The sequence below is a fragment of the Symsagittifera roscoffensis genome, chromosome 8, assembly GCF_963678635.1.
Source record: "Symsagittifera roscoffensis chromosome 8, txSymRosc1.1, whole genome shotgun sequence".
Lineage (NCBI taxonomy): Eukaryota > Metazoa > Xenacoelomorpha > Acoela > Convolutidae > Symsagittifera > Symsagittifera roscoffensis.
Genome location: NC_087069.1, coordinates 38,008,402 through 38,023,937, shown reverse-complemented (window position 1 = coordinate 38,023,937; position 15,536 = coordinate 38,008,402). Strand labels below are relative to the sequence as shown.

The 15,536-nt window shown below is 37.8% G+C and overlaps 1 protein-coding gene across 1 annotated transcript in view; it reads left to right on the top strand.

Annotated features, from left to right (window-relative positions):
• LOC134852916 (uncharacterized) overlaps window positions 1-15,536 on the top strand; it is a 191,936-nt gene that overhangs the window by 71,298 nt on the left and 105,102 nt on the right. Inside the window, exon 5 of the mRNA XM_063868781.1 lies at window positions 2,541-2,861. Within this exon, the coding sequence (XP_063724851.1) occupies window positions 2,541-2,861 (321 nt within the window). The remainder of the gene's footprint in view (window positions 1-2,540; window positions 2,862-15,536) is intronic.

Here is a 15,536-nt window from a genome sequence, read left to right as displayed (position 1 = left end):
AGCATATACTGAAAGAATTGTTCATCAGAGTACTTTAGTTAAAATTATGTTACAAAAAGGACAATTTTCGAACCATTAACTGGACGTGCATATGATTGTTCAATCAACCAAGTTCAACAGTATAAAATGATTAAAACACTCAAAAGGTATACATGTCTGACCTCATCCCTCAAAGTCATAAATATTTCAGAGTAACAATTTCACCCAATTATTTTTTTAAAAAATACAGATATCGACGTAATGGATTGCTCTATATATATATGCAACAATTCACCATACAATTTTTGAATTTTTTAGGACTAAGCGCACATTGCGAAACCAACGCAACATTATACCATAGTCAAGAAAAAATTTTAAACATTTAATATAAATTTAGGTCTCCCAAATCAATCTTTGTCAATCAACAAAACTGAACAATGAATGATTTATTAATAATATCACAAGTGAATCAAACGAAAATCTAAAAAATATTCAGAAACCCCTAATTCATACCTGCTTTTGAAATTTCGAACTATCCAAACAAACAACTCCATTTTCTTAACAATGTTTGACTTCCAACACTCAAATAATTCAACAAGATTTTGAACAATTTGCAAATACTAGATGTTCTTGAAAAAAATGAAATCATTTCCCTAGTAAAAAAGAACAATAAGCTAAAAGGAATACATTCAAAAACCCGGTCATTTTTGTCCCAAAAACGAATCTCCTAAGATAGTATTAGGTGGACCATATCTAAACTCTCTATATAACAAAATCCAAACTCTCTAATTAACGAATCAAAATGCAAATCACCCATAGAACCAAAACAATTAATTCTCCTTAAAATCAGCGGACATTATTATATAACTGCAGATATGAACTGTGCATATAACCAAATGCCATCTGATGAACAATCATCTGTTTGACACAATTTGTCATTGGAAACCAACAGTATGAACTTAATAGATTACTCTATGGCATCTTGATAAGACCAGCAGTTTTTTCTATCATCATGAGTAATATTTTTAGATCACTTCTTCTAAGTAAATTTGTTATCAAATGTTTAGATGATGTTTTTCATATAATCACAAACAAAACAAGAAAATATCACAAAATTCTATTCAAAGTAAAAATAAAAGCAGCTCCAGATTAATCACGTTTTTTTCTCAACCGTGTTAAGTTTCTCGGACAATCATTGAAGAAATACAATTAAACCCTCAGAATAGATGCAATTTTAAAACTTGAACCACCATCTAATAAAAAGAAAATACAAGAATTTTTTTGATTGTGAAACTTCTGAAGCAACTATGTTTAAAAAGTGCAAGTATATCTCAGACATTTTTACAAAATATTACCACAACAAAACAATTTTGAATGGACCTTGTAACAATGAAAACATTTAGATGAAACTTAAACAGTTCTAACTGCACAAATATAAAACATTATCCCAGATCCAAAACAACTGTTTTATTCAGTGTGCGACGCATTTAATTTTGGAATTGGCGCAGCTTTTTTACAATTACATCAAATCACAAACAAAAAGAAACTAAAACACTTACGAGAGAATGTACAGCTATAACTTATACATGAGCAGAAAAAGATTTTTTAATCCTTGGATCAACACGTCCAACAGTTTTAATTACAGATCATAAACCCATAAATTTCTTTTTACACAAAAATTTAACCCCAAGTATAGTGTATATAGATTTCATCTAATTCGAATAAAATTTCCGAAATTACACAAAAATTTACAGCCGGCCAAAACCTTGCCGAGACACACCTAGTAGAAATACACCACCAGAACTACTTTCACGAAAAACAACTGAAGAAATACCACGAATTATAAAACTCTTTCTCATTTAAAACGAAACATCTCCACAATAAGATTGTGAATATGCAGTCCAAGTGCCTCTAATGATAACCAATTATATCACCTAGAACACTTTCCTTTTTACTTAGATTGCCGAAACAATCATTATTAAATTGGCTTAATAGAAAACAAGGCATTCAAATTTATACCATTCTGACCAACCCTATAGGTTATATAATGGCGCCTTTTGCACTAATTTTACTAAACTGTTGGGGAGTGCTCGCCAAAAAAAAACAGACAGAAAATTTTGGTCAAAGTTTTCCTTAAATGCAGGAGAATGTCATTTTGGCCTGTGTTTCTTTGAGAAAAATTTGCATGACTTATGGTCTTAACATTAAAACTAAATCTCATAATCATGGAAATTAATTGCACCCCACTGAAACAAAACATACATGTGCATGACACATTTCTCTTCCAAACTTTCATGTCAAAACCTAAAGCAATCGCACTCATCATACTTCAAAAGATGTACATTTTTCGGAATTGATTCGAGAATTTTGGTAATCTTGATTGTTTATTCAAACTTCCCACCTGTCACTTGAAAGGCAATATATTTATGTTAAGAGTTTGTAGGGTGATTGGTTTTTTTGTTATGATTTTTATATTCTTAATGGCTTATACACTAATTTTGTTTTCAAAAGTAGGTATGTTTTGTAAAATTCTGTGATTGACTGTTTTCCAATTGTTCAAGCTCCGTCGCCTCCGAATATGGATCACGGGTGGGCACTGCATTATTTTGACGATACAACTCTTGCCATATTTTCAAGCTATGTATTATCACCTGGAAGCGGGAGACCTGACAAGTTCAAAGTGGTATCAGTGCACCCTGCCCCAAACACACCATTCAGTACAATTACAGCCGATGACTCATCCGATATCTATATTCGGAATTTGACAGCTTCAACCAGATACACAGTGTCGGTAGTGTATACCATGGGTGATGCTACTCCATGCAAGACTGCACTCTCTGGTCCACTGGAGAGCGAAGTGGTACAAGCTGTGGCTTGTACAGGTGAATATGTTTTTGATTTGCATGGAGTTATTTATTAATGATTTTTTTTCATCGATGAGAGGAAATACCGCATTTCTATCAGGTGTGATCACTCAAAAAAGACACTGTTTCGACCCGCATCGAATACAGTGCTGATTTAAATTAACCGGACAAAACGAGCTAAACTTGAAATTTAAAACGCGTTTTTCTCAAATTGGGTTAAGATTAGACAAAAAGTGAAGAGAACAAAAAATGCTTAGAATTTCACCAGAATTAATATGGTGCCATTTTTCTCCGAAATTCTCAACAAAAATTTTACCCCAAAAATGGGTAATTTTGGCTTTTTTCAAATAATCAACATTTACGCAAAAACTACTTTGTTAATTGATAAGAAAAATATATCACAGGAAGCCTCTTACGCAGCTCAACAAAGTTTAAGAAGGGTTAAATCTCCAAAAACCAGTATAAGAGAAAAAAATTTCACTTGATAGTCAATAAATGTGATTTTTACAATATAAAACCCAGAATTTCTGTTTAAAAATAAATTTTAAACAATTTGCGCAAATTTTTGGAGATTTAACCCTTCTTAAACTTTGTTGAGCTGCGTAAGAGGCTTCCTGTGATATATTTTTCTTATCAATTAACAAAGTAGTTTTTGCGTAAATGTTGATTATTTGAAAAAAGCCAAAATTACCCATTTTTGGGGTAAAATTTTTGTTGAGAATTTCGGAGAAAAAATGGCACCATATTAATTCTGGTGAAATTCTAAGCATTTTTTGTTCTCTTCACTTTTTGTCTAATCTTAACCCAATTTGAGAAAAACGCGTTTTAAATTTCTAGTTTAACGCGTTTTGTCCGGTTAATTTAAATCAGCACTGTAGTTCTGTGACATGTCAACTTTGTACAAATTTGAACGGAAGATGAACGCCAAAAATATTGATTTTAAGTGTTGCCAAGAAATCGTTTGGCTCTGCTCTGGTTTAGCTGATCAGATCTAAAAAGACGTGATTAGTTTTTTCCGACTAAAAAGTTTTGTCGAATTTTTTGCAAACTTGACTTGAAATTATCCAGATCGCTGAAAGGCATCAAATAGTTCAATCGCTATGCCCAACTTATACATACAGCTATATGTAAAGCATCTGCCAATTTTAATACGGCTATGTACATTAAAATCGAATAGACACCTATTTTTTTGCAATATAATGTTTTGGGAGTTTGCAAAAATTCGATAAGATTCAAAATCAAATGAGCTCCGCGTCTTATATTTTGCGTTTATTTTGTAGTTTTTAAGATTTTGAGTAATTGCCAGGGGATAACAGCCTGGTTTAGAGAGGTCATAACAGAAAGTATGTTCACTCCGCTTTTCGCTTTCAAAATTTGAGCTGTGCAAATTTTCCTTTACGGGGTTATAACGGAAAAAACCCCATATATGGAGGGGCGGATTTAGGGGGGGGGGGGGGGGGGGGGGGGGGCGATTCTACGCTTCTTCCTCAGGGATTCGACCACCTGCCGACCCAAAGGGCCCCCATTGTACTAGTTTGAGATAATCATTTGTGCCTGACGAACACTAAATTTTTTCTAAAGGCTGCTTCGGCCCCAATTTATACTAATTTTGAGGGGGGAGCGCGCTCCGAAAAAACATTTTTTTTTTTGGTCAAATTTTTCGGAAAAGTGCATAAAAACGCCTTTTTTGTCCTGTTTTTTCGAAACTTCGCCTGCGGCGCAAACAACTTGGCCTTAACAAGGTCTTTTTGGTGCTATGGGAGAAATCGGAAAATCAATTCCAGCGACCTGAAAAAAGGTCGACAAGATTTTTGAATGTTTTTTGAAAATCCTAGATCCGCCTCCTAGATATATGTAGTCTTTTTAAGGGAGTATTATATTACATGTTGCATTTTTCTAATTTGTTACGCGGTATAGTACATATACATTTGCCAGTGACGAATAAAAGATGCAGTTCTTAATTTTCGGGTGTGGTTTGTATCTACTGGAACCAGTTCTAAATTGAATTTATAGTTGGTTATGAAATGCAATTCTCTATTCCTATAAAATATTAAAACTAACCAATCATATTCCATTCCTAACAAGGACACTGATTTGTAAGTGCTGAAACTATTTGTAGTGTTTCAGCACCAAAAAAAATTGAATAAAACATAGACTACAGTTGTTCTCCTTCTGGATATAGCTCCAAGAACTAATACGCAAAAACCAATATACACTAGATCTATTGAGACTAAGAGATATAAGAGTAAGATTAAGATTGGTATTAGGCTAAGAAGTTGCACGAATCTATCCGGCCGAAAAAATGATAGCGTGACGAACAGACGGTTCACCTTATCTGAAATAATTTTATGGGTATAACCGAAAGGTAATAACTCATCTGGTGCGACCAAAGGTCTCGAACAAGACCTTAACCTACCTAGAAGTAAAAAAATTGGAATAAGACAATTCCAAAATTGCAAAAATGTTAGATGGGTAAGAAAATTTAATAGAAATGTCTCTACGACTCAATAGATCTACGCCAAATTTCAAACAATACTAGAAATACCGAAAAAATACGAGCACTTAGGTATTGCGCGAAGACCATGAACAAGGCACGATCTATGATTAAGAAGAAACCTACCAATTGACTTCATGCTAGTAAGACGAAAACCGGAAAACGAAGTTTTTGTATTTAAAATCCTTTCCACAGAAAATTTAGATTTTCATTTACTGACATAAAAACAATCTGAAGAACAATTCTTCAATACAAATGGTGCTTAACCTAGTTTTTATACTTTAATGACTTATAAAAACAACACAAGTCGTTTCATCCCGAAATCTGCAGTAAATCAAAACTTTTGAATAAAAAAATTTATTGAATAAAAAAATTTCACTTGATAGTCAATAAATGTGATTTTTACTATATAAAACCCAGAATTTCTGTTTAAAAATAAATTTTAAACAATTTGCGCAAATTTTTGGAGATTTAACCCTTCTTAAACTTTGTTGAGCTGCGTAAGAGGCTTCCTGTGATATATTTTTCTTATCAATTAACAAAGTAGTTTTTGCGTAAATGTTGATTATTTGAAAAAAGCCAAAATTACCCATTTTTGGGGTAAAATTTTTGTTGAGAATTTCGGAGAAAAAATGGCACCATATTAATTCTGGTGAAATTCTAAGCATTTTTTGTTCTCTTCACTTTTTGTCTAATCTTAACCCAATTTGAGAAAAACGCGTTTTAAATTTCTAGTTTAACGCGTTTTGTCCGGTTAATTTAAATCAGCACTGTAGTTCTGTGACATGTCAACTTTGTACAAATTTGAACGGAAGATAAACGCCAAAAATATTGATTTTAAGTGTTGCCAAGAAATCGTTTGGCTCTGCTCTGGTTTAGCTGATCAGATCTAAAAAGACCTGATTAGTTTTTTCCGACTAAAAAGTTTTGTCGAATTTTTTGCAAACTTGACTTGAAATTATCCAGATCGCTGAAAGGCATCAAATAGTTCAATCGCTATGCCCAACTTATACATACAGCTATATGTAAAGCATCTGCCCATTTTAATACGGCTATGTACATTAAAATCGAATAGACACCTATTTTTTTTGCAATATAATGTTTTGGGAGTTTGCAAAAATTCGATAAGATTCAAAATCAAATGAGCTCCGCGTCTTATATTTTGCGTTTATTTTGTAGTTTTTAAGATTTTGAGTAATTGCCAGGGGATAACAGCCTGGTTTAGAGAGGTCATAACAGAAAGTATGTTCACTCCGCTTTTCGCTTTCAAAATTTGAGCTGTGCAAATTTTCCTTTACGGGGTTATAACGGAAAAAACCCCCCAAAATGCAGGGGCGGATTTAGGGGGGGGGGATTCTACGCTTCTTCCTCAGGGATTCGACCACCTGCCGACCCAAAGGGCCCCCATTGTACTAGTTTGAGATAATCATTTGTGCCTGACGAACACTAAATTTTTTCTAAAGGCTGCTTCGGCCCCAATTTATACTAATTTTGCTTTTCGTCAAATTTTTCCGAAAAGTGCCTAAAAACGCCTTTTTTGTCCTGTTTTTTCGAAACTTCGCCTGCGGCGCAAACAACTTGGCCTTAACAAGGTCTTTTTGGTGCTATGGGAGAAATCGGAAAATCAATTCCAGCGACCTGAAAAAAGGTCGACAAGATTTTTGAATGTTTTTTGAAAATCCTAGATCCGCCTCCTAGATATATGTAGTCTTTTTAAGGGAGTATTATATTACATGTTGCATTTTTCTAATTTGTTACGCGGTATAGTACATATACATTTGCCAGTGACGAATAAAAGATGCAGTTCTTAATTTTCGGGTGTGGTTTGTATCTACTGGAACCAGTTCTAAATTGAATTTATAGTTGGTTATGAAATGCAATTCTCTATTCCTATAAAATATTAAAACTAACCAATCATATTCCATTCCTAACAAGGACACTGATTTGTAAGTGCTGAAACTATTTGTAGTGTTTCAGCACCAAAAAAAAGTGAATAAAACATAGACTACAGTTGTTCTCCTCTGGATATAGCTCCAAGAACTAATACGCAAAAACCAATATACACTAGATTTATTGAGACTAAGAGATATAAGAGTAAGATTAAGATTGGTATTAGGCTAAGAAGTTGCACGAATCTATCCGGCCGAAAACATGATAGCGTGACGAACAGACGGTTCACCTTTTCTGAAATAATTTTATGGGTATAACCGAAAGGTAATAACTCATCTGGTGCGACCAAAGGTCTCGAACAAGACCTTAACCAACCTAGAAGTAGAAAAAATTGGAATAAGACAATTCTAAAATTGCGAAAATGTTAGATGGGTAAGAAAATTTAATAGAAATGTCTCTACGACTCAATAGATCTACGCCAAATTTCAAACAATACTAGAAATACCGAAAAAATACGAGCAATTAGGCTTTGCGCGAAGACCATGAACAAGGCACGATCTATGATTAAGAAGAAACCTACCAATTGACTTCATGCTAGTAAGACGAAAACCGGAAAACGAAGTTTTTGTATTTAAAATCCCTTCCACAGAAAATTTAGATTTTCATTTACTGACATAAAAACAATCTGAAGAACAATTCTTCAATACAAATGGTGCTTAACCTAGTTTTTATACTTTAATGACTTATAAAAACAACACAAGTCGTTTCCCCCCGAAATCTGCAGTAAATCAAAACTTTTGAATAAAAAAATTTATTGAATAAAAAATACAAAAATTAGTTAGTATAAAAATGTATTGTTAGTTTCATCAATATGCACACATCTTTTCTTCATCCCAGCTTCATCGCCTAAAACATAACAGCGAATATCAAAAAACTAATATCACTAAACTGTAACTTTAAAATATTTCAATTTTAAATTTTTAATCAAACCTTATCAAGGCTTATTCTTGTTTTCTCTTAAAAAATCTCGATTTAAACAACAGATCATCAACGTTTTCCTTGGATCTTTAAAGTCACTTAAAATAAATTTCTTTGAAATTTGACCATCAAAGCCTCCCTTGGATCAAATCAGAACAATTTTGTTCTCCCAAACACATAATTTTGAGTGTCTAACGACCTCAAACGTCTATTCATTTTCAGCCCTTATAAACGACGCAGGACTAGAAGACTAACCACTTTATTTAAGATAGACGGTGAAGAACTTCAGTTACTCATTCTTCACTTGACCCCTTCCTCCTAAACGACCCAGGCTAAAAGACTTGAAACTTAGTAAGTCATAAAGAGCATCTAATGTGACATTCGACCAGAATGAACGAAAATGCAATTTCGGATTATTAGCAGCTAACCTTCCGAATTGGCAGTTTTGGAGGATTAAGGGTGTTATTCGGACGATTGAACGAATCGGGAAGTCTAGAATATTCTGGTTATTTTAATTTTGAAAATTTCGAAATTTCGAACGATGACATCATATTTCTGAGAGACAAAATAGAAACAGAACAACAATAGTTGAGACAGCGACAACAACGAAACAGAATAGATCCAAAATAGAAACAGAACAACAATAGTTGCGACAATAGACAACAACGATAATCGTGATAAAAAACAACAACGAGAATTTAACGAACAGCAGAGTTAGCAGAGACCGCTTCGAGTTGCAAGGATTGTGTCGCTACAACGGTGAAGGGTAGAAACCAGCCTTCCGGAGAGGAGATAAGGGTGATATTTCTCCGGATTCAAGAATCCGGAGGGGTCTCGGGACTGGAACTTACATAAGTCTATACAAACTTTTAGCTTCCCTATTATGTTCTGAATTGAATTTATTTAACATCTGAATTCATTTTCTGACGATGAGAAGCTAGGAGTTAAGGGAAAGGGTTGATCCATCTTCGATGGAGATGATGACTTTTATCTACTGAGGAAAAACAATAATAATATAACAAGTAGTAGTAGCCCTGTTTTTAGGAGTGACCTCGTGGTCCGGGAGTACTGAGACCCAGCCATGAGCTCACTAATTTTGCATGTAATTAAGTTAATTTGAGTGTTTTGACCGAAGCCGAAAGCAGTAACGTTTTTGTCGACCCGATGTTAGAAAGACCACCAAAAGAACTGGCTTTGGTAGAGACGGTGAAAAACATGTAGAGCTTAGTTTAGACGCTGGCCAGTCGTTTTATAGCTTAGCTTTATTTTCCGTCGATATGAACTTCCGGGCGAATGTTTCATAGATGTTTTTATGGAGCTCCTGGGTGTTATTCTTTTTTAACATCATGAACGGCAGAACCGTTAACGAGCACTCCGCACCGAGCGGATGCTCATAATAACGCCCTTAATAGGCCCTAACCGCCGGGGCGGAAGGGTAGTTCAGAACGCGGAAGCCTTCCAGATTCCCGTGAATAGCTTTTTAACATAGTTAAGACCGAAAACTCACGAACCAGGAAGGGTGGGGGGATTCGCGGCCCCGTCATTTCCTGAGTGGTGCGTGACCAAAAACAATTAAAGATATATAAGAAACCAAACAAAAGTAGTATAGTACCCAAGAAAAACAAAAAACATAAAAAATAACCGAAAACCCAAAAACAGTAAAATAGTAAAAAATCAGTAGAACTCATCCCACCAGACAAGATGTGATCCGACCCTCCCGTTTGTTGTTGATAGATATATTGTTGTTACAGGCATTTATATCAATCAGGATCGTTACAATCATTTTTGTGGCCCGTTTGTGAGGTTTGTAGTGTAGGGTTATTTGAGTAATCAGGCACGTTAATGCTAATTTGCGCTCGATCTGGAAGGGTCAGCTGATTTGCGCTCAATCCGGAAGGGTCTCGGGATTAGTGAAGAAGACTGATCCGGCAAGCAGTACAAGGAGTGACAAGAGGGGGCTCAACGACAACAACGGTCGACAGTTGGGTATCGTTAACAAGTTTTGTATCCCTTTTGGTACAAAAAAATAAGATAGTAATCTGTGGGGGGCTCGACAGTGCTGCACTGTAGTAACCCTTCACCGAACTGCGAATTTCCGAGTTAAAAACCTTAATTCGGATATTGAACAAACCCGGAGGGGTATAGTATTATTAGAATTATTACTTATACAGCCTATATTAATACTCCTATATCGTTTTCCAGTGAAAAACACAGTAAGCGGACCAGTTTTTGGGGACAAAATAGCGATATTTTGATCCCCCCACAAATCGCGATTTTGAGATATCGATACTTTTTGAAACAGAAAAAAAGCGCTAAAATAGATAAAATAGTTGTTGTTAAAATAGTTGTTGTTAAAATAGTTAAAATAGTTAAAATAGTTGTTGTTACAACAACGTCCACTAGTGAATCGACGGGTTTTAAAATCCGTTTGCCGATAACCTTCCGGGTTACAGAGAAATCGAACTTAACGTGTTTGATTCAGTGGATTCATCAATCCGGAGGGGTCCAAATAGCATAGTTTTTCGCAAATTTTTTCAGCTAGAGCGTTTTAGGTCGAGTTTTTTTGCATTAAACTAGAAAAGTATAGGCCTTCTGAGCTCGGATCATTAATTTTTAGGTTGAAGGAACAGAATTGCGAAAAAATTAGGCGGAACATAGAAGAGAGAAATTTTTTGACTTTAGAAAAAAGACGTTTTGGTTAATAACTTTGAAACTACTGGACAGATCCAGTTGATCTTGGTACCATTAGATCAGAAAGTATCTGGGCTTACTAATAGAAACAGCAATTAAGAAAAGTGATTGCCTTGAGGATTTTAGTAGGTCTAGCTCGGGCAGTCCGAAGGCAGATAGGTATTACAGGACTCGGTGGGTGCAATAGACGCCCACTTGAGAAAATCACTGCCTTCGAGTTTTGTCTGTTTGGTGCAGCACCAAGCAGGGAAAGCTCTTTCCTTAAAAACAAGTTCGACTATTGTACTGCGACCAACTAAAAGTACAAAACACATACGTTTTTCATAGAAATATTCTTATTTTGTTATTTCTGGTTTTAAATCAATAACATTTGTGCTTGATTGGGTAATGAGAACACTATCTTTTAAATAGAGTGATATCATCATACTGTGCTAGCTTCACATTTCACAACTACTAATCAATTATCGTGAATAAATTTTATACACGCTGTACTGTGATAACATACAAGGATTCGTGGTCACTATTTAAAAGAAACTTTAGGAATTCATTGTGTTGTGTTATTATTATCAGTAGTCAGGTCAAAAGGACACTAGCAATCGAATTGAGTGTATAGGCAGTAGGAATTGGTAAATTGAATATGAGTCTAGACAAGTCAAGGATACCTAAACTAGGTGATAGCTCCAGGAAATTTATACCGGAAAAGCAAAGAAAAGCAATGACCGACCCTTTTGTGGAATGGATCACACGAACCGAAACCGACAATGGGGAGACGGTTTCAGGCAGAATGGTTGAGACCAGGAGTCAAAAATATTCAGAAGAGCGGAAAGCAATGCTAGAAGTGGAGGTCCATCCGGATCAGGCCATGGATGAGAATCAGGAAATACATGGACCGGAGGGTAGAGGAAACAGAAGGCTGGCAAGTGAATCTACTCCGGTAGAACAAGGCCAAGATTTTACCACTTCCACCGGGTCACTGGACCGAGAGGAGATGTCGGAACTGTCGGACATCTCTACTGAAATTGTGGCAACTAGAAGATCTCCCACAGACAACACCAGGATGGCAGGCGTGACGGAGAAACAGGCAACGTCCTCATCGTTTTCAGAAAGAGTAAAGAACACTTTCGGAAACATCTTTCCATTCACCATGGGAGTGGAAACAGGCGATGAAGGTGAATCCCAGGAAGAAGAAAAGGACGATGAAGAGCAAGCTGACTTTGGATCTCAAGTCAGCCTCACTAGTTCGACTCAGGAGAATGAAGCATACACCGACAGAGGGACTGGTACCATGGACCATATTGGTGTAGTGAGGACAATAAGCAAAACCACAAAAACATCAGGCCAGTCAAGAGACTTTGTGAGTATGACGAATTCGGAAGTGCGAACTGGGGAGAGTAGAAACATAGGGCTAAGCAACGCATCGGCGGATCCAGAGGTAGATAATGAAAAGACGTCGAGGCAGAGAATCAAAGCCCGAATATGGACCAGCACCAAGCTACCTGGGATCGACAGGGTGTCACCGCTAGTTGTAACGCCACTGGTAGAAAACGGAGCATCAATTGAAGAAGCCTTGAACAACATAGTGGGCAGTATAGGAGAGCAAAATGAACAGATGTCCATTAGAATGAGTGAACTAGAAAGAGCAGTCCACGTTGAAACAGAAAGTCTGCGAAAGAAATAAACCGCAATTGACAAGAAGTTGGTAGAAGCGAAAAACGCTTGAAGGAAAGAACGGATGAACACATAGCGAAGAACTTGTCGCGAATGACAAGAGAAGCGGAACAGAGAGAGTTGCGGTTAAAGGGCGACATGGAGAAGTTAAGAATTAAGCAAGAGCAGTCTCTTGGGGCTCTTGACACAAAGATAGATGTGATGATGGAGAGGCGAACTCAGGCTATCATGGACAGGTTGGACGGGCTACTAGGCAGCAAGAGTGGACCAAGAGAAGGGGAACCAAACTCGGGAGGTCCCAGCAGGGAGCCGAGGGTGAAATTCAATGACCAACAGAATAGGAGAAGGACATATGGATCCACTAGAGGTAGGAGCAGTTCAGCAGGCTATGCCCAAGGGGATAATAGAACATGGAGCACAAACTTCAGAGGAAACTCAAGTGGCAATAGACAGACTTCAAACGAGCGACCGACGCAAGGCACACATGCGACGGGGAGAGATGATTCCAGGAACAGGAGTCATGTAAGCCCAGGGCTGAGTCATGCGAGCCAAGGAAGAAACAATCTCTGCGAATCGGATAGAAGGTATGTACCAAATACAGAACCCTTATCAGGGGGCGATGATACTCAGGCGGGGCATTCAAGAGATGCCACAGCAAGGGCCACAGCCTTTGAACCCCTAAATAGGTCTTTGGAGACATTCCTGGCGAGGTTATCCAGAACCAATGAACGCAGTGAAAAGTCCAGAAGAGTCTTTAAGAAACCAAGATGCTATAAAGACGAATCTGACGGCTGCATTGACACCTGGATAGAGGTGATGAAACTGCAACAGAGGAAGAAGACCTGTCAGAAAGGCAAGAGTGCAGTGCGCTCACCAGTAACTTGGAAGGGACAGCCCTAAACTGTGTGATGGCCAAAAAGCAATATCAGCGGGATACTGCTGAGAAAATCTTTGAAATTTTGTTAAATCGTTTTGGTTCAGGGGTGCAGGGACACCAAGTAATGATGCGCTTCGAGAAAAGGAGGCAACGAGAAGATGAGACAATAGACGTGTTTCTAGACGATTTGGAGATGCTTAGAAGGCGTAGCCAACCGGACGAGTCAAACAGGATGATGAACCTGGCAGTACCCTCAAAATTCATCGATGGTGTGAAGAATGATGAACTTCGAACAATGTTAGCAACACATTACACACCACTATCAACCAATGCGCCAACACCAGAGGAGTTGAGGCTCAAGTCAAAAGAATATCTTTTACTGAAACCTCCATCGAGATCTGGATATTACAAGAAAAATTATGGCAATTTTAACAACGGACCAGCAAACCAAGGGAACAACTGGTATAAACCGAGGTACGATATGGACAAGAGGCGCTCTTGTTCAAATTGCAGTTCGACGGAACATCATGTGTCAGCATGCCCAACTTACAAACAGGGCATGAAAGCAATAGGCTATAGCCTCGAGGACGAAGATGCGTCAGAAGTCGACCATGAAGATTTCATGAGAGGAGTAACTGCAAAGTTTGGCCCGAGGTGCTTCTTTTGCAACTTGGAAGGTCAATTTAAATCGGATTGTCCGCAATTCTGGGATGCTGTAGCAGACATCAAGCATCCAAGGCATGAGAAAGCTTTATCGGGAGTGAAAGCCACCAAGGCTCACCTATTGAGTGAAGCGGAGGCGCGCAGAAAAGAAAAAGAGCAAGAGCTGGCAACGAAGAAAATACAAGCGGTGACAGAAGAGACATGTGAACCGGAACCGGTGACTGTGGCGGATGACTTCAAGATTGATTATAGGGCAGCCGCGAGGGATGCTCTAAATAGAGTGCAACAGTAACTGGTAACAAAAGAGATCGAGCAAAAAGTGAAGCTCGAATTGGAAAATGAGAAACTACAGGAGACGCTGAATACCTTCGAGGCAACAGAAGTCGAAGAAACAAAAGCACCAAGTAGTTTGAGCATGACACTTAATGTGATCTCTGGGCAGAGGTTCGGTATGGTGCCACAAGGAAGCAAAATACAGTCAATAATCTCGGTAGCGGGACACCAGGTAATCAGAAATTTGGGTGAACCATCAGAGTTCACTTTGATGCATTTGGACACATATGCAGATTATCTGAGGCAGGTGGAGCCACGCACTGAGTCATGAGCTGTGCGAGCACTACTAACAACGGGTGGCCCTCGCATAAAGAAGCTTCATGGGCGCTACGTAGAAGTCTATGGACCGTATCAAGTGATGCTGAGCGTAGATGGAATCAGTATCTACACTAGGACATAGTAACAACAGACAGTGACCAGATAGGGCAGATCTATTTTGGTGAAGAGGAACTCAAAGTCCGCAGGATAGGCCATGACACCATGATGGAGCAAGACGCAGTACACATTGGATACGAAGCAGAAGTGACTGCACATCTGCTCGACACCGACGGAAAGAAGATCGGAGTCACAGGGCTTCTGGACACAGGAGCGGCATTGAGTGTTATACCGATAAAGACTTGGGAAAGAAAGGGCTTCACGAGGGAAGATCTAATTCCGACGAATCTCCGACTGGCAGCAGCCAATCGAGGAGCGATTTACGTAGCCGCAAGAACACCAATAACGGTCCTTCACATGGGAGGACGGGATCTTTGGATCAGCTTCCTGGTGGTGGAGAATTTGGACGACGCCGACCAATTCATCTTAGGCAGAGATTTTGTCAGGAATTTTGACGTGATGATTGACTTGATCAACGGTCTATTCAGGATTAGGAACCCGGATCAGAGGTATGTTAAGAAACCAATTAATAGAATAATAACAGACGAAATCAAGATACCAATTTTTTTAGACAGGAAAGTAAAACTACAGCCGGGACAAGCAGTAGTAGCAATTTTTAGAATGAGAAATTTAAATTCGGTAAGTGATAGTAAACATGTTTGTTTGGTACCGAATCCAAATAGTCAAAGCTCAGTGATTTTAGGCCGGAGCTTCTCGGTAACTC